Raw genomic sequence first — 20,379 nt, forward strand, 5'->3', positions numbered from 1 at the left:
TCACATTCTCACCAACAATGTATAAGGGTTCCCATTTCTCCACATTGTCAGCAACACTTGTTATGTCTTTTTTGGGCGAAGAAAATCACCTTATTCTAATTAACTCACAAACAAAACAACAACAAAAAAATCACAACAGCTGGTTTAAGGAGGCCACACAAACATTTGACAAGCCCCAAATTCTGTACTATCGTAATGAAATTCTACCAAATAAGAACACTCTTCTATTGCAATTCTGAAGCAAGAAAGTAATGAATGACAGAGGATTGGTTTAACTGATGGTTTTACACTTTATACCTTCACTATTAAATATATATATGTGTGTATATATATGTGTGTGTGTATATATATGTGTGTGTGTGTGTGTGTGTGTGTGTGTATATATATATATATATATTTTTTTTTGAGACGGAATTTCGCTCTTGTTGCCCAGGCTGGAGTGCAGTGGTGCGATCTCGGTTCACCACAACCTGCAGCTCCTGGGTTCAAGTGATTCTGTTACCTCAATCTCCTGAGTAGCTGGGATTACAGGCATTTGCCACCAAGCTAATTTTTAGTATTTTTTTTTTTTAGTAGAGACAGGGTTTCTCCATGTTGGTTAGGCTGGTCTCGCACTCCCAACCTCAGGTGATCTGCCCGCCTTGGCCTCCCAAAGTGCTGGGATTACAGGCGTGAGCCACTACGCCCGACTATCAATTATATTTTTACACTAAATTAACTTAGTTATGAGAGCTGATTTTCCATTTCTTCAATTTGAACTTCTTGATTAGATAAATCCATTTGCAAGTCTGCACTGCTTCAACACCTCATGGAAACCCTCACAGAACTTTGTCTCCCTAATTCTGGGCACATTCCAAAAACCATTTTATCTCATACAAGCAAGGTTACTGCTGCTGGGCCGGCTGGGTTCCCTGAGGCTCCTGGTAAGTGATGTCACCACTTGTGGGCTCAGCATCATTTACTCCACTGAAGCTCCCATTGATGGCATGACCCAGTGTGTGCCCCATAGCAGAGTCCACAGCCATGCCTGCTGCAGTGATTGCCACCTGGGCCATCAGACCTTGCTGCCGGGGAGTGCAGCAGCAGGAGAGCCAGCTGCAGAGGGTGGGGCTGATGCTGGTGACTGACCTGCTGGTGCTGGACTGGGTGTAGTTCTTATCTGAGGTGCTCAGCTGGCCAGAGGGGCCACGTGGGGGGTGCAGCTTCAGCTTCCACGTGACGTTGCGAATGTGGAGCGGCTCAGCGTCTAGACTTGTGAAACTCTATCTTTTTAAAATTATAGCTATTCTTCTGCATGTAAAATGGTATCTCGTGATTTTGGTTTGCATTTCCTTAATGATTAGTGATGTTAAACACCTTTATTTTATTTATTTATTTATTTTTGAGATGGAGTTTTGCTCTGTCACCCAGGCTGGAGTGCAATGGCTCAATCTCGGCTCACTGCAACCTCGGCCTCCCAAGTTCAAGCGATTCTCCTGCCTCAAGTAGCTGGGATTACAGGCGCCCGCCACCATGCCAGGCTAATTTTTGTAGTTTTTGGTAGAGACGGGGTATTGCCATGTTGGCCAGGCTGGTTTCAAACTCCTGACCTCAGGTGATCTGCCCGCCTCGGCCTCCCAAAGTGCTGGGATTACAGGTGTGAGCAACCGTGTCCAGCCTTATTTTTTGTTTTTATATGGAGAGAGGGTCTCACTATGTTGCCCAGGCTGGTCATGAACTCCTGGGCTCAAGATATCCTCCCACCTTGGCAGCCCAAAGTGCTGGGATTATAGGTGTGAGTCACCACATCTGGCCCTGAACATCTTTAAATGTCTTTATCGGCCATTTGTATATCTTCTTTGAAGAAATGTCTACTTAAGCCCTTTGCCGCCCAGCCCCCCGCCAACTTTTTTTTTTTTTTTTTTTTTGAGTAGGAGTCTCACTCTGTCCCCCAGGCTGGAGTGCAATGGGGCGATCTCAGCTTACTGCAACCTCTGCCTCCCAGGTTCAAGCAATTCTCCTGCCTCAGCCTCCTGAGTAGCTGGGATTACAGGTACCCGCCACCACGTCCAGCTAAGTTTTGTATTTTTAGTAGAGACAGGGTTTCACCATGTTGGCCAGGCTGGTCTCGAACTCCTGACCTCGTGATCTGCCCACCTCAGCCTTCCAAAGTGTTGGGATTTCATGCGTGAGCCACCACACCTGGTCCCTGGTTATCTTTAGTTATGTGTTGGATATCCTATTTGAATTATCATTATTATTATTATTTTTTGAGATGGAGTCTTGCTCTTGTCACCCAGGCTGGAGTGCAGTGGCGCGATCTTGACTCACTGCAACTGTGTCTCCTGGGTTCAAGCGATTCTCCTGCCTCAGCTTCCCGAATAGCTGGGATTACAGGTGCCTGCCACCACGCCCAACTAATTTTTGTATTTTTCGTAGAGATGGGGTTTCACCATGTTGGCCCAGCTGGTCTCAAACTCCTGACCTCCAGTGACCCACCTGCCTTGGCCTTCCAAAGTGCTGGGATTACAGGCATAAGCTTCTGTGCCCGGCCCTGAAGAATTATTTATAGAAATAATTTGAGACTTGGAATAATATTGTCTTTTCCCAGAAAGGATTTTTTTTTGTTCCTTACCAAGTGCCTGGGGCACTAATAGTATGGGAAAACTATGGGATTACCTTATTCCAAGTTTAAATCTTGATATTTTGTGGGCCATTCAAATGATAAATCTGGTCTATGGAGGTCATGAAGGCGAATTTACTTCTGGTTCGTTCTTACTCCTAGGGTGTAGCTCTCTAGTTTCCAAACCCAAAGCAAGGAACAGTACCCCTTAGATTCCACCTTTTGCCCCCAGCCCCATAAACCAACAAATGAGCAGCTCAGCTTCTCACATACCTCTTTGGAATGGTCAAACACCTTAAGGTTAAAAGCTATCCCTGCATGCTATGCAAACCTCTCTGGGTTTCTGGCCTCTCTCAAAGCTTGCCTTAGTCATGACTCACCATCTGAAAGCATTAATGATCTGGAAACAAAGCTTGAGGATTTTTCTGTTTCCATATTCCAGAGCGTAGTCCTTTGAGTTCTCTCTGCACAAGAGTGTAATTTGCGCTAGGAGTCCCCTTTGGCTGGTGCACAGCTTCAGCTGCTTTCTTCAGTTCCCAGTGTCCACCCCAAAGCACTGCTTGCCTATCAGTTGTTTCCTGGGGTAGGCAAATGACCCCTAGAGCAAAGACTACGACAGAATCCTAGTTGAGTGTGTGTGTGTGTGTGTGTGTGAGAGAGAGAGAGAGACACACACACACACACACACACACAGATATTACCCAGAGTCCAGGGTCTACTTTCCTGGCAGCTGCAGGTCACTAACTCATTGCCTCGTGTGTCCCTCACACTTAAGGAACACCTCTTGTTTGGTAAATGCCTCTGGATGGAAGAGGCCCTGGCTCACTTCTTTCTGTTCTGAGCACAAATTACCCTCCTCACCACCCTGGCCCAAGCTACCATCATATGTATCTCCTGGATTTAACTGAGTTCCCAACTTCCACCTTTGCCATTCTATTCTCCTCATAGAAGTGACAGTGATCCTTTAAAAGAATAAATCAGACATGTCGCTTCTTAGTTTAAAACCTCCCAGTGCCTTTTAAACCCACTCAGAATAAAATCCAAAATCGTTCCCATGACCTACAAGGACTTATATATAACCTGGTCCCTGGTTAGCACTCAGATCTTATCACCTGTACTTCAGTCATACTAGCTTCCTGCTGTTCCTCAAACAAGCCAGTTACGTTTGAGCCTTAGGGCTTTGTACTTACTGCCTGCAATGCTCTTTACCTTGATATCCTCATGGCTGATTCATTCACCTCCTTTAAGTTTCTGCTAAAGTTTTACCTATCAGAAAGGCCTTCCCTGATCAGCCTATGTAAAATAGCATTCCTTTCCTTTTATTCTTTATGCTCTTACCCAGGTTTATTTTCCTTATAACACTTGTCACCAATTGTCATATTATATTTGTTTTTAATTTAATTTTGTTTTTTTTGAGACAGAGTCTCACTCTGTTGCTCAGGCTGGAGTGCAGTGGTGCGATCTCGGCTGACTGCAACCTCTGCCTCCTGGGTTCAAGTGATTCTCCTGCCTCAGCCTCCTGAGTAGCTGGGACTACAGGCGTGCACCACCATGCCCGGCTAATTTTTGTATTTTTAGTAGAAACGGGGTTTCACTATGTTGGTCAGGCTGGTCTCAAACTCCTAGCCTCGTGATCTGCCCGCCTCGGCCTCCCAAAGTCCTAGGATTATAGGCATGAGCCACCGTGCCCGGCTATTTGTTTTTAAAAATGTTGTCTCCCTCCCCAGCTAGATTGTAAACTCCATGAAAACAGGGATATATTCTTGTATGTTCAGCATACAAGAATAAACAGTGCCTTGCACATTATAGGTGACTCATAAATACGATATTAATGAAGAAATTGTGTAACACCTATACAAAGGAGACTAAAATTAATCCAGAGGGACAGCAAAGGATTGAATTTTGCAAAAGTAGTAATTATTCCCAAATTAATTTATAAATTTATCACCATTCTGATTTTAAAACTCCACAGTACTTTTTGGATAGCTGACAAAATCATCTTAAAGATTCATCTGAGTGGAAATATGCAAGAATGTCTAGGAATTTGTAAAAATAAGTTTAATAGAGAAAAATCCAGCTCTACTATATATTAAAACTTATTGTAAGGTGACAATTTTATTTTATTTATTTTTTTCAGATGTTTCTGAAAACAAGCTTATTTAAATAAGGGTTTAAATACATTATGGCTGGGGGTGGTGACTCTCACCTGTAACCCCAGCACTTTGGAGTGCTGAGGTGGGAGGCTCATTTGAACCCAGGAGTTTCAGACCAGCCCGAGCCACATAGCGAGACCTCATCTAGAAATAAATACATGAACAAACAAGCGAAGAACACACAACATTAAAATCAAAGGGAAAAAAACCCCAAAAACCAGTTTGTTACTGCACATGGCATTGGGCAGCTGCTGCTAATTTAAGTTGAAAGCTCTATAGCTAGCTAGCTACATGACTAATCAGTTTTGAGGTTTGTTCTCCTGTCAAAAGTTTAAGTCTGATGGGAGGTTGGCCTCACATTCCGTTGTTTGGACATCCCTTAGCTAGGATATGTCTGGTCAAAAAGATCTTTGTGGGCCGGGTGCAGTGGCTCACGCCTGGAATCCCAGCACTTTGGGAGGCCGAGGCGGGCGGATCACGAGGTCAGGAGCTCGAGACCATTCTGGCTAACACAGTGAAACCCCGTCTCTACTAAAAATACAAAAAAAATTGCGGGCCGTGGTGGCCGGCACCTGTAGTCCCAGCTACTCGGGAGGCTGAGGCAGGAGAATGGCAGCAACCCGGGAGGCGGAGCTTGCAGTGAGCCGAGATCGTGCCACTGCAGTCAGCCTGGGCGACAGAGCGAGACTCCGTCTCAAAACAAAAAAATAAATAAAAATAAATAAATAAAAAATCTTTGTGGCAAGCCAGATATCCTGTTACCTCACCAAAAAAAGGTTGGAGACATCAGGGGATCTTTCTTTTACCACCAAAGGCTCCCTCTAGTGGTACTGCTGCTGTTGCTCTCAGCAGGTGGTGACATTCTCTTAGGGCAGGGAACTGCAGAGAGGGAGCTGAGGAGCTTCCGGCCAGACACAGCCTAGTCGTCTGTGATCTTAGGACTCTGGGCTTGGGTGAAACATCACGTTATTGCTTTGTTTCAGGCTTGATACTACCAGGTGCCTACTCCTTGACCTCTGTTTAAATGAGGAACTTCAAGAATAGACAATTTCACGCGCGTCCGTGTGAAGAGACCACCTAACAGGCTTTGTGCGAGCAATAGAGCAATAAAGCTTTTTAATCACCTGGGTGCTGGCGGGCTGAGTCCGAAAAGAGAGTCAGCGAAGGGAGATAGGGGTGGGGCCGTTTTATGGGATTTGGGTAGGTAGTGGAAAATTACAGTCAAAGGGGGTTGTTCGGCGGCAGGGGGCCGGGGACACAAGGTACTCACAGTAGGGGACCTTTTTTTTTTTTAATTTTTGAGAGGGAGTCTCGTTTCTGTAGCGCAGGCTGGTGCAGTGGCGCCATCTCGCTCACTGCAAGCTCCTACATTCCGAAGTTCACGCATTCTCCTGCCTCAGCCTCCCAAGTAGCTGGGACTATAGCTTCACCACCACGCCTCGCTACTTTTTGTAGTTTTAGTAGAGACGGGTTTCACCGTGGTTGGCCAGGATGGTCTCGATCTCCTGACCTGTGATCCGCCTCCGCCTCGGCCTCCCAAATGCTGGGATTGCATGGAGCCACACCGCCTGTAGGGAGCTTGAGACAGGATGAGCCAGGAGAAGGAATTTCACAAGGTAAGGCGAGAAGGTAAGGTAAGGAGAAGGCACTTCACAAGGTAAGGTAAGGATCACCTGAGGTTATGGAGCTCTGAGACCAGCATACACATGGTGAAAACTTCGTTTCTACAAAAATACAAACACTGCCAGGAGTGGTGGTGGTGGTGCCTGCAATCCCAGCTACTTGGGAGGCTGAGGCAGGATAATTGCTTGAACCCAGGAGGCAGAGGTTTCAGTGAGCCAAGATCATGCCACTGCACTCCAGCCTGGGTAACACAGTAAAACTCCTTTCTCAAAAAAAAAAAAATTTTTTTTAAATTAAAAGATTAGCGGTTATGGTGGTGCATGCCTGAGTTCCAGCTACTCTGAAGACTGAGGTAGGAGGATTGCTTGAGCTCAGGAGCTCGAGGCCAGTGGAGTTATATGATCACACCGCTGCACTCCAGCCTGGCTTACAGAGAGACTATCTCTAACTGCAACAGCAACAACAACAACAAGCAAAAAAAAAAAAAAAAAAAAAAGCAGGTGAGAGGTTTTGCCATGACAAAAGCCAAGAAGTTTTTGTTTGTTTGTTTGTTTTGAGATGGGGTCTTTCTCTGTCTCCAGGCTGGAGTGCGAGTATGGTGCTTATCATTGCTCACTGCAGCCTCGGCCTCGGCTCAAGCTATTCACCTAACCTCAGCCTCCTGAGTAGCAGCTTACTACACTTCAGGGTGGGGCACCACCTTTCATGCCCTCGCTTTTTTTTTTAATTTTTAATTTTGTAGAGACAGGGTTTCCCACTTTGCCCAGGCAAGTCTTGAACTCCAGGGCTCAAGTGATCTTCCTGCCTCAGCCTACCAAATTACTGGGATTTCAGGCATGAGCCACCATTCCGACCCCAAGAAGCTTTGAAGGAAAAAAGATGTAAATCTCAACTACACTAAAAAAAAAAATCTTGCAATACATAAGGCAGCACAAATAAATATTTTAAAAACAAATTGTGAATAAATACCAGAATACAGCTGGAAACATCGCCACTTGTTTTGGGAGGTCGAGGGTAGATACGAATTGAGACAAGAACATCCTGAGCACACGGGTGAAACCCCATCTCTACTAACAATACAAAGAAGTTAAGTGGTGGCGGCGCTATTAGTTATTGAGGTTTAGCAGGTGAGAATGATGGAATCGGGAGGCAGAGTTTAGTGAGCAGATCAGCCACTGGCACTCCAGCCTGGGCAACAGAGCAAGACTCCATCTCAAAAAAAAAAAAAAAAAAATTTTTAAAAATTACATATGAGAGAGAAAAATCTTATTTACTTAATACAAAAAATTTTACAAATCAATGACCAATGACACATTAGGAAAATAGACAAAGGTTATGAGAATATACACATATACAGATGGCTAATGTATGAAAGACACTGAACCTCATTAATAACCAAATAAATGCTAATCAAAATATTTCTTTTTTTTTTTTTTTTTGAGACAGAGTCTCGCTCTGCCCAGGTTGTGCAGTGCAGTGGCCAGATCTCAGCTCACTGCAAGCTCTGCCTCCCGGTTTACGCCATTCTCCTGCCTCAGCCTCCTGAGCAGCTGGGATTACAGGCTCACCACATCAGCCCGCTAGTTTTTGTATTTTTAGTAGAGACGGGGTTTCACTGTGTTAGCCAGGATGGCCTCGGATCTCCTGACCTCGGATTCCTCAGCCTCGCCTCGCCTCCCAAAGTGCTGGGATTACAGGCTTGAGCCAACGCCCGCCCTCTAATCAAAATATTTCATTTGATCTGTCAGATTAGTAAAGATTTGAAATATTGACAGTTTCCAGGGTTGGCTTGAATATTGATAAATAGCCATTCTTTTAACACTGTCTGTAGGATTATACATTGGGTTAATATTTTGATGCCATTTTATCAATATCTATAAACATTTTAAAGGTATAGACCTATTTTTTTTTTTTTTGAGACGGAGTCTCGCTCTGTCATCCATGGTGGAGTGCAGTGGCGCAATCTTGGCTCACTACAACCTCCGCCTCCTGGGTTCAACCAATTCTCCTGCCTCAGCCCCCCGAGTAGTTGGGACTACAGGCGCATGCCACCATTCTCGGCTAATTTTTTGTATTTTCAGTAGAGACCGGGTTTCACCATGCTAGCCAGGCTAGTCTTGAACTCCTGACCTTGTGATCCGCCCTCCCCAGCCTCCCAAAGTGCTGGGATTACAGGCGTGAGCGACTACGTAGGGTCGGTATAGATCTTTTGATCTAGCAACTACACTTTGGTGAATATATCTTGTAGAAATACTTAAAAACGGATACATAGTAATGATCATTGTAGAATTATTTGTAACGATGAATACTTGAAGGAAGAAGCCCTAAATATAGGGCACTGGTTAAATATATATATATATATTTTTTTTTTTTTTGAGACGGAGTCTCGCTGTGTCTCCCAGGCTGGAGTGCAGTGGCGTGATCTCGGCTCACTGCAAACTCCGCCTCCCGGGTTCACGCCATTCTCCCGCCTCAGCCTCTCAATTAGCTGGGACTACAGGCGCCCACCACCACGCCCGGCTAGTTTTTTGTATTTTTAGTAGAGACGGGGTTTCACCATGTTAGCCAGGATAGTCTCGATCTCCTGACCTCGTGATCCACCCGCCTCGGCCTCCCAAAGTGCTGGGATTACAGGCTTGAGCCACCGCGCCCGGCCTGGTTAAATAATTTATAGTAATCCATGTAGTACAAATGACAAAACCATTAAGAAAATTAATAAACTATTTTTTTTGAACACTTTTAGGTCTACGAGGAAAATTGAGTGGCCACAACTTTCTCTTGGTATTGTAGGGATAAAAACCTTCTTCTTCACTAATGCTTTCTCATGGAGTGCTAAATGTTGATATGAATATAAGTCATGGTTGTATCAGAGATTGGCTCCTAGTAAATTTTTTTTTTTTTTTAGAAATTCTTCTTTTTTTTTTTTGAGACAGAGTCTCGCTCGCTCTGTCGCCCAGGCTGGAGTGCAGTGGCCAGATCTCAGCTCACTGCAAGCTCCGCCTCCCGGGTTCACGCCATTCTCCTGCCTCAGCCTCCCGAGTAGCTGGGACTACAGGCACCCGCCACCTCGCCCGGCTAGTTTTTTGTATTTTTTTAGTAGAGACGGGGTTTCACCGTGTTAGCCAGGATGGTCTCGATCTCCTGACCTCGTGATCCACCCGTCTCAGCCTCCCAAAGTGCTGGGATTACAGGCTTGAGCCACCACGCCCGGCCTGGCTCCTAGTAAATTAAGTGATGGTATGATGGCCTTGATTTAAAAAGGTGCTTTTACTTGATGTGGTGAAAGTTGGTATGGGTTTTATTCTGGTGCTATGAGTAGGGATCTCAGTAGTACTACCTTATGGTTTTCTTGAGTAATCAAAAGAGTGGTGATGTAATTCCTCATTTTTTTTGTTTTTTTTTAGATGGAGTTTCGCTCTTGTTGCCCAGGATGGAGTGCAATGGTATGGTCTTGGCTCACCGCAACCCCCACCTCCCAGGTTCAAGTGATCCTTCTGCCTCAGCTTCCCAAGTAACTGGGATTACAGCCACCACCCCCGGCTAATTTTTGTGTTTTTAGTAGAGACAGGGTTTTACCATGTTGGCCAGGCTAGTCTCGAACTCCTGACCTCAAGTGATCTGCCTGCCTTGGCCTCCCAAATTGCTTGTATTAAGCCCGGCCATAATTCTTCATCTTATTGCAGCCTTTTTACTGTATGGTGAGTGGTGGCATGGGTACAGGTTCAGCTCTAAATGTTGGTTGTATTGCATTGTGGTTAAAAATGTAGCTCTGGTTTGGACTGCATTTTTGACTGCAATGTACGCTGGAGCTGAGTAGCTTGCCTTCTGGAATTTGCTGCCATCCTCACCACTCATACAGTGAATACTTATGCCGTTATACTTGGTCCCTTCCTTCACATACTTACCTGCTTGACCCTAGTCTTTGAGTTTGCCACCCCTGCTTCAAGTATTTCAGTTTAGTCATTAAGAGGTTGGGCCAGGCGTGATGGCTCATGTCTGTAATCCCAGCACTTTGGGAGGCTGAGGCAGGTGGATCACTTGAGGCCAGGAGTTCGAGACCAGACTGGTCAAAATGGCAAAACCCCGTCTCTACCAAAAATACAAAAATTAGCCGGGTGTGACAGCACATTTGACTCACTCTGTTTATTCTACCCTCAACAGGGACTGTGCAGATATGCTGCAGTGACCACTCTGTAACAATGCAACCCCATCAAACTCATGCCTGCTTTCTCTAACCCCACAATTGGAAGGGAACTCTGATTTGATAGCATCCTGGGCCCCAGCGAATGACTCATTGCATAGGTCTTCTCTGTTTCTCACTCCCCTCTCACTGGTTTGACAATCTGCTTGTTGGCACCCTTCTTCTCTCTGGGATCTATGAGTAATAAACTCCTTTTGTTTTTCATGTGTTTTTGTTGTGTTGTCTTCTCTGTACCTCACCTGACTGACACACATAGACCTAATTTTACTCCCAGTGAAAGCTCTCCTAAAGAGTGGCTATCTTGGCAGGAATAAACTGAACACAAGTCAGGCAAGAACCTCAAAGGCAGTTGACAGTATAAACAAGTTTCCTATGAGAGGGACACCTGACCATGGGTCAGATACCTAGGTATTAGTCCATCTGATAGGATAAAGAAGTATCCTGTGAAAGGCACAGTGTAAATATCCGCAAAGAATTCCCTGGAACCTGATCAGGGCAGGGCTAGAGTTTATACTTCCTCTGCAGAGAAAGATCTCAAGATCAAACTAAAGAGAAATACAACATAATTTTTAGGTCTTGGAAAACCAATAGCAATGCTATTCCTACTTTCTTTCATTCTTCTCTTTGAAATTAGCTTGGTTGCAATGTTTCTATAGTATGGAAGGTAAAACAAGGGAATAGTATCCTCAAGTTCTGGGATGATAAAAGCTTGAATAAATGTTCCTGATACACTCTTCCTCCTGAATCCTGCTGGAGAGTAACTCAACAGTCAGGATAGGTAGCATGATGGAGCCTAAAATCTGTATTTAAGGCTATATTTCTTTTAGTATTTTCTAGTGGGGATGGAGAGTAGATTTGAGTAGCATCCAGCCTATGACTGCATAAGGCAGTGATGTTAGCATGTGACCATTTCTGCCCAATGTGGGACACTTCATTTTATTTTTAAAATTTATTCTAAATTAAATTAAATTAATTAATTTATGTTTTGTGACAGGGTCTCACTCTATCACCCAGGCTGGAGTTCAGTGGCGCGATCTCGGCCCACTGCAGCCTCTACCTCCTAGGTTCAAGTGATCCTCCCATCTCAGCCTCCTGAGTAGCTGAAACTACAGGCATGCACCACCACACCTGGCTAATTTTTGTATTTTTTGATGGAGATGGGGTTTTGCCATGTTGGCCAGGCTGGTCTCAAACTCCTGACCTCAAGTGATCCACCCACCTCAGCTTCCCAAAGTGCTGGGATTACAGGCGTGAGCCACCACGCCTGGCCAGTGAGACACTTCAAATAGATAATTTTGGCTCTGGAGTTCCCCTGCTGAATTGGCTGAGACTGATCTGCTTAGTGCCAGGAGAGAGTCAAGGAGTAGTGGTAAGGGCAGGGTATCTCTCTTAAAACCTTGGGGGGGGAGTGTGTTACAGCTCTTTTAGAATTTGTCTAGCAGGCTTTCCAGTAAACACCGGAAAGCCCTCAATGAATTAAAAAAAAAAAAAAGAAAGAAAGAAATCTGGAACAAAGACTGATTCTGCTGTATGAAGCCTGTTCTATGAAGGTTCAACCTGCTCACCTGCCTTCCTGAAGACCTAAGGGACCTGACCGATTCACATGACCATGATGGAACTTGAGGAAAATGATTTTGCTGGCCTGAATTACTTTCAGCTCCTATGATTGGAAGAGATTGCCACGTATGCTCAGGGAGGCTTGGGGCAAAGAGGCTTCCTTCCTATGTCTCAGCAAAGGCATTATATCTCTTCATCTAGTTTACTTCTCACATACAACAGCAAAAACTACTTAGTCTTCCACCATTCACTGGTTTACCACTGTTCAGGAGACCCTAATCTGACCTAACTGCTAATAAGTCAAAACCATGAGCAGGTAAGGAGAAATGACCCCTTTGAGGACATTTGTTAACCAGAGGGAGGAAGACTAACTCACACAACTAGACAGATGGCTTCTATTGATGCAGAATCACAGGAAGAGTCAGAGAGAATTAGTAAATGATTAAACAAGTTAATATTTGTAAAATGTTTAGAACAGTGCTTGGCGTATTTTATATACATGTGTATCAAATGATGAAGTGTAACAAGTAATGAAAGCTCTCAAGGATGTGCAATTAGAGCACAATAAAAAGACATTCTAGAACTGGAAAACATGATTTCAGAATTTAAAAAAATTAGTGCACAAACTGGAAAAGAGGATGATCCTTAACTGAGAACCAAATTAGTAATCTGTAAGATCAAGCGGAATAAATAGCTTTCAACAGAGAACAAAAATGTAAAGAAATAGAAATCATTGAGGATTAAGAAACTCAGGAGATCTGTTGTGAAAATGATAGGAGTCCAGAAGGACAAAGTGAATATAAGGAAGCGAAAACCTAACTAGATAAATAATAGAAGAAAATTTCCCTGAGATGAAGAAAGATTTGGGTTTGCAGATTAAAAGTGTTCACTGAGTCATATGAATGATAATCAAAAAAGACACACATCAAAATTTATCCTTGTGAAATCCTTGAGTTCCAAGTATAAAGAGAAACCCTTGTTAAGTTTCCAAACAGAAAGAACACATTCTGGCTTCCAGCTGGCTTTGGCCACTGGGAGGCACTGGTAAAAGGCTGAAGACTGGGAACAAGGAGAAGCTTGGATATTTCCGTAGACCTTCCTCTCTGTGTTGGGTAATATGTCTGGTACTGGTTGCAGCTCCTCTGTAACCCCAGATCCTGCCAGACAGGCTTGCACTGGATAACCCTGATTCATGGGCTCTGGTAACACCACTTTCTTCCCCTCCCTTCTTTCCTTTCCTTTCCTCTCCTTCTTTCTTTCCTTCCTTCCTTCCTTCCTTCCTTCCTTCCTTCCTTCCTTCCTTCCTTCCTTCCTTCCTTCCTTCCTTCCTCCTTCCTTCCTTTCCTCTTTTTTTTTTTTTTTTTTTGACAGAGTCTCGCTCCCAGGCTGGAGTGCAGTGGCGCGATCTCAGCTCACTGCAAACTCTGCCCCACACCGTTCACGCCATTCTCCTGCCTCAGCCTCTTGAGTAGCTGTGACTACAGGTGCCTGCCACCACACCTGACTACTTTTTTGTATTTTTAGTAGAGACAGGGTTTCACCATGTTGACCAGGATGGTCTCGATCTCCTGACCTCGTGATCTGCCTACCTCGGCCTCCCAAAGTGCTCGGATTACAGGTGTGAGCCACTGCGCCAAGTCTTGTCTTGTCTTTTGTTTTCTCTTCTTTCTTTTTTTTTTTTTTTTCCAGGGTTTCACTCTGTCACCCGGTCTGGAGTGCTGTGGCGCGATCACAGGTCACTGCAGCCTCAACATGTCCAGGCTCAGGTGATCCTCCTGCCTCAGCCTCCCAAGTAGCCAGGACTACAGGTGTGCACCACCATGCCTGGCTAGTTTTTTTTGTATTTTAAAAATCTACAACACAGAAAGGTACAAAACCGTGGAATACCATCTGCAGAAAATTGGGAGAAAAGAACTGTTAATTAAAAATCCTGTATCTTGCTCATATTCTGTCTCTGGCTCTTCCTGAGTGATTACGCTGATGCAGAGGGCCCCCTGGCAAGGAACTGAGGCCTTTAGTCCAACAGCCAGCAAGAAGCTGCATCCTTCCAGCAACCATTTGAGTTATTTTGGAAGTGCATCCTGTCACAGTGAGCCTTGAGATAAGACTGCAGCCCCAGCTGACACCTTGATTGCAGCCTGTGAAAGACCCTAAATGGACACCTTGATAGCAATCTTATAAGAGAACCTGAAGCAGAAGACCCAGTTAGGTCAGGCCTAGAGTCCTGACCTACAGAAACTGTGAGGTTATAAATGTGTTGCTTAAGCCATCAAGCTTTATTAGAAAAAAGTGGAATTCAAGATCAAATGCATTAAACAAGACAAAAAGGGGGCATAAATGGTTCAATCCTTGTTGAAGTGATGAATCACAAACTTTTATGTACTAAATTATTATAGCAGCTTAATATTTACAGCAAACTCTCAGAAACCCAAGAATATTTTGATAGAAAACCACCACCATAATGGGAGATTATAATATATCTCCTTCAGAACTTGAATGATAAAGTAGATGAAAAATAAGCTAGAGAATAGATGATTGAATAATGTGACAAACAAGTTCAACATATAATCATATATATGTATATTTCCACACACATTTTAAAATGTAAACTATTTTGTTTTCCAGCTCTTGGGAACTTGGAAAAAATTTTTTCAATGTAAATTATGTTCTAATGTCCATCGACTGTGTGCTTCATCACAGAGGAAAACGTCATGAATTTAAAGAAGCAGCGATTTGTAGAGGCTACACCTTCTCATTATAATCCACTAAAATTTAAAATAAATAATACAAGATGGTCAAAATATCTTTACTACTTAGAAACTGAGGAACAGTCCCCTAGATACCCCTAGATCATGGCTGGGTACAATGGCTCGTGCCTGTACTCCCAGTGCTTTGGGAAGCCAAGGTGTGAGGATTGCTTGAGACCAGGAGTTTGATACCAGTCTGGGCAACATAGCATGACTCCTGTCTCTACAAAAATTTTGTTCAAGATCGAAGCCTGGGCAACATAGTGAGAGCCCATCTCCAAAAAAAAAAAAAAAAAAAAAAATAGCCAGGCATGGTGGTGCATTCCTGTAGTCCCACGTACTTTATTTTTTAATTTAATTTTATCTTATTTATTTATTATTATTATTATTTTGAGATGGAGTCTTTTTTTTATATAGTTTAATGTATTTTAATAGCAAACTTACAGGAACAGCACAGAAGACAGACAACATTAAAAACATGTACTTGTATGTAGGACAACTCAGAAAAGTATAGTGAATGGATGGAATCTACTGTATGATAAAAATGCTACAAACACCATTTAGTTGCCGTCAATAAGAAATTTACTTGTTTTTAAAAAAATCCAAATGCTGGCATTGTCCAGGAAAATTTAACAGGTTTATTTATAATTATTATAAAGTTGAACCGCTGAAACTTGTTCACTGAAACATTTTAACTTGCATTAATGCTTTACGCCTCTGCATTTATATTAAAAATTCACACACAAATGAAAATGGAAAAACTGCCAATACCTGATTTCTGTCCCTTATTTTTCCACTCGCAATCATATACTTAAGTACCTTTTGACCCCATGGAAAAAAAATATCTAACGTTCAGAACTACCAATAACAGGAAGAAGATAATTTTTTTTTTTTTTTTTTAGAATGAAATGTTTCCCATCATAGTGGATTCTTAAGCACGTTCTCCACGTATGTGGCGTGCTAGCTGGATGTCTTTTGGCATAATTGTTACACGTTTGGCATGGATAGCACACAGGTTGGTGTCTTCAAAAAGGCCAACCAGATAGGCCTCACTTGCCTCCTGCAAAGCACCGATAGCTGCGCTCTGGAAGCGCAGATCTGTTTTAAAGCCCTGAGCAATTTCTCGCACCAGACGCTGGAAGGGAAGTTTGCGAATCAGAAGTTCAGTGGACTTCTGATAACGTCTAATTTCACGGAGCGCCACAATACCAGGCCTGTAACGATGAGGTTTCTTCACCCCTCCAGTAGAGGGCGCACTCTTGCGAGCGGCTTTTGTAGCCAGTTGCTTCCTGGGTGCTTTACCACCGGTCGATTTGCGGGCAGTCTGCTTTGTACGAGCCATGGTACAGAGACCTCCTTACTTACCTCCCTTCTTCGGCTGGAGCTCGGCGAGCGAGAGGCGGCGCTGGCGTTAGAGAGCGACGGAGGCGCGGCGGCGGCTGCGAACACAGTTCGAGACTGAGTCTTGCTCTTTCGCCCAGGCTAGAGTGCAGTGGTGCGATCTCGGCTCACTGCAAGCTCTGCCTCCTGGATTCACGCCATTCTCCTGCCTCAGCCTCTTGAGTAGCTGGGGCTACAGTCACCTGCCACCACACCTGGCTACTTTGTTGTATTTTTAGTAGAGACGAGGTTTCACCCTGTTTGCCAGGATAGTCTGGATCTCCTGACCTCGTGATCCATCCGTCTCGGCCTCCCAAAGTGCTGGGATTACAGGCTTGAGCCACCAAGCCCGGCGGAGAAGTTATAAATTTTGTAGGAAGTAACAAAAAGGTAAATGCTTTGTAACAAAACCTATGGGATCATCTAAGGCTCTATTTAGAAGAAAATGTGTATCTTTACATCAGGAATCACAAATGTGTCCAGGGCCTATGTAGGTGATGTAGAGGTAGGAAGTGGTTAGATGTAAAAATAGGGAGAGGAAGGGCCTATGGAGAATTGGAGAGTACATGACTGCCCTAAAAGCATTCAAATCCAGCGGTTTGCAATACTCCACTACAAATGCTCTTATTACTAAAAGTGGAAAATATGTACACTGAGTAGTATACTATAAGCACAGTTGCAAAGCCACAAAATTATCCAAAAGAAAATACAAATAGGGAATTAATGAAAGAAAAAGCTCAAATGCATGAACTAGAAATTCGTCACAGGTTGGGTTGTCAGGGAAACAGATACCAGGGAGTTAAGGGTACAAAAGGTTTATAGAGAAGTAATATCCATGAAAAAAAAAGGTCAGGGGGTGTTGTACGACTGCAATGTAGACCTGAGAAAGTCTCTGTCAGTCCACTGGGGAGCTCTGGAGCAAAGATTGTCCCTCAGATGAGTTCTGCATTGAGCAGAAAAGGCTATATCCCAATACCTCCTTTTGCTCCATCTTAGCCATGGGCATCCTGAGGATGATCTCAGCTTAAAACCTGAGGTGGTCTGACCTTGGAGCTACTAACAGCTGATGGCAGTAACAGCTAACCACACTCCTTGCAGCTGGACAGTGAGAGCCTTCATGAAGTGGGATCTCAGTAAGCCTCTCTGTTTCTGCCACAAAAATAAACAAAAATGCATAAAGCCAAAACCCAAAAGTTGGCTTTTAAAAAAAGTCAATTCAGGCCGGCGCGGTGGCTCATGCCTGTAATCCCAGCACTTTGGGAGGCCGAGGCAGGCGCATCACTAGGTCAGGAGATCGAGACCATCCTGGCGAACACGGTGAAACCCCGTCTCTACTAAAAATACAAAAAAATTAGCCGGGCGTGGTGGCGGGCGCCTGTAGTCCCAGTTACTCAGGAGGCTGAGTCAGGAGAATGGCGTGAACCCGGGGGGAGCGGAGCTTGCAGTGAGCGGACATCACAGCCACCGCACTCCAGCCTGGGCGGCAAAGGGAGACTCTGTCTCAAAAAAATAAAATAAAATAAAATAAAAATAATAAATAAATAAATAAAACATAAAAAAAGTAAATTCAACCTATTAATGCTTCCACCATTTTGTGTCTCTGTGCAATCTGCAAAATTGTTCAAGTGGAATTCATGTGCACAAATTTTCAAAGAGTGGACATTCATTAAATTATATTAGGCAAAAAGCAAGTAGCATTTAAAGGGCTGCCTGCCATGGTGGGAACTGTAAATCAACATATTTTCATGTTGGCCTTTCTTCCACTGCCCTAAACGAGGAAGAAATTTGTAATCAATTCAAATTTTAAAAGGACTGCTCCTACTAGAAAACAAGAGAACTTTCTATTAGTTTGAGGTTTCAGTGTCCCCCAAGATCAAAAACAGTATTTTGGGAAGGGCAGGGCTGGGCTGGGTTGGGACCGTGGACAGAATATGTGTACATGCAGTGGCATCCCTGAGGATCCAGAGCTTCAGTGCTCCAGCTGCCCAACTTATTGGGCTTTCCCGCCAATTTCTACACTGGGCTGAGTGGGCATAATTCAAGCAGGAAAAGGTCATAGTTGTCTTAATATTCTGGAGCTCCATGAGAGCATTTACTGACATCCAATGGGATATATTTCACATATTGTAGTATTGTATTTCTTTAACTGCTAAAATATATGTGGTCCAGTTGCTCTGTAGTACTTACTCTTACATGTTTTATCTAGATTAGATTGTAGACAGTCAGTATATTTCTTTTCTTTTTCTTTCTTTTTTTTTTTTTTGAGAGCCAGTCTTTGACAGGCTGGGTCTGTCATCTCCAGCTCACTGCAAGCTCCGCACTCACGGGTTTCACGCCATTCTCCTGCCTCAGCTGGGACTACGCCTGTCCCGTGTTCAGCTGACCCAAGCCATTCGCGTCTCGGCCTCCCAAAATGTAGCTTTTTCAACAGCTTTTTTTTAAGATGGGTGTTGCTCACTGTCGCACGAGGCTGAGTGCAATGTACGATCTCAGCTCACAATGTCTCTCCGGGTTCAAGTGATTCTCCTGCCTCAGCCTCCCCAAGTAGCTGGGATTACAGGCGCCTGCCACCATGCCCGGTTAATTTTTTTTTTTTTTTTTGAGACAGAGTCTTGCTATGTCGCCCAGGCTGGAGTGCAGTGGTGCCATCTTGGCGGTTCCTGAATTGTCACCAGCACTCAGCCTGCACAAGGATTTTGTGGGCGTCGTCACCACACCCAGCTAATTTTGTATTTTTGGTGAGAGATGGGGACATCATGTTGGCCAGGCTGGTCTTGAACTCCCTGGCCTCAGGTGATTCACCCACCTCAACCTGCCAAAGTGCTGGGATTATAGAAGTGAGCACCTGCTACAGCTTGATAGTCGAAATATGTTTCTAAGTCTGCTCGCAGGAGTTGTGTGAGTAACTGTCAGAACTTTGATCTCAATGAAATAGAAGAAAAGAGCACTGGCCAAAATGGTGGTTCGCTATTGAGGTACCTGGAATAAGAATCTGTCTGATTGGAAATGTGCTGCAGAAAATTGTAAACACAGACAAGATTTCAAAGAGACTTAGAGCTATGAATTAAATATCTCACACTGCATAGCTGTCGATTATGATCTATTTTAGGATGGGTCAGGGTCTATTGATTTAGCCAGGTCATGAGGGGTGGCTCAAGCCTAATCCAAGCACTTTGGGGGAGGCTGGCGTGGGGTGGATCACTGGGGTCAGGTTTAGGGTCCAACCTGATAACATGGTGAAACCGCAGACCCTAAAAATAAAAAATCAGAATTAAGGGTGAGGCGGTGGCTCAAGCCTGTAATCCCAGCACTTTGGGGAGGCCGAGGCGGTGGGACTCCCTGCAAAGGTCAGGAGATGAGACCATCCTGGCTAACATGGTGAAACCCGTCTCTACTAAAAATACAAAAACTTAGCTGGGTGAGGGTGAGCCTGTGAGCCAGCTTCCTGCCGGGAAGGCAGAGGCAGGAGAATGCATTAAACCAGGCAGGAAGCTTTGTGATGAGCTGAAGTTGTTTACACTCAGCCACCAGGCAAGTCTCAAGTAGAAAAATCAGTCCAGGTGTGGTGGCACAGGAGTCTAACTTCTCCAGAGCCTGGGCAGGAGGGTGAACCCAGTGAGGAGGTTGCAGTGGTGAGATTTGTGCCACTCGCATAGCAGCCTACAAGTGACAAGCGAGCAATAATAAATCTATCAAGATTTATTTTGCCTGTTTAACTTTTTCTAATGTAACTACTAGAGCATTTAAAATGACACTCATAGCTCACGTTTTTGGCTCATGTTATCTTTCTATTGGATAGTGCTGCACTAGCTACGTATTGTAGAGTTTCCTATATTCCTCTTTTGACTCACTCAAAGTTCCAACCAGTACAGAAATGATGGTAAGCTCATTCTTATGGTTCTCCATGGCTTTAACAGTATAAGGCCAATGTATGTCATACTGTGTTCAATTTTTGATTCTCCGTACATCTTTTGCTCAATAGGGAGCTCATACAGAGGTGTCCTGTCCCCATACCAGAAAGTGCACATCGACGGGGGACACATGATGCGAAGGCCATAAGCACCGGCAACAAAAAGACCCATGGAGTGCGATAATGGCTCTAGAGTCTTTTTGTTA

At 44.1% G+C, this 20,379-nt stretch overlaps 1 protein-coding gene, 1 non-coding gene and 1 pseudogene across 2 annotated transcripts; 1 reads left to right on the plus strand and 2 right to left on the minus strand.

Annotated features, from left to right (window-relative positions):
- Positions 1 to 625: 625 nt before the first annotated feature.
- On the minus strand, positions 626 to 5,131 carry LOC101022469 (annotated as a pseudogene).
- A 6,856-nt stretch (positions 5,132 to 11,987) lies between these two features.
- On the plus strand, positions 11,988 to 12,049 carry LOC116272232. Its single transcript, XR_004180952.1, has one exon. It is a non-coding gene; the product is annotated as a U7 small nuclear RNA (small nuclear RNA).
- Positions 12,050 to 15,507: 3,458 nt separating this feature from the next.
- Positions 15,508 to 16,321, minus strand: LOC101022109 (histone H3.3-like). The gene has a single exon (XM_009198220.3). The coding sequence runs from the start codon at positions 16,223 to 16,225 to the stop codon at positions 15,815 to 15,817; it is 411 nt and encodes a 136-aa protein (XP_009196484.1). The 5' UTR covers positions 16,226 to 16,321; the 3' UTR covers positions 15,508 to 15,814.
- Between the last annotated feature and the right edge of the window lie 4,058 nt (positions 16,322 to 20,379).

This window comes from Papio anubis, chromosome X (genome assembly GCF_008728515.1).
Source record: "Papio anubis isolate 15944 chromosome X, Panubis1.0, whole genome shotgun sequence".
Taxonomy (NCBI): Eukaryota; Metazoa; Chordata; class Mammalia; order Primates; family Cercopithecidae; genus Papio; species Papio anubis.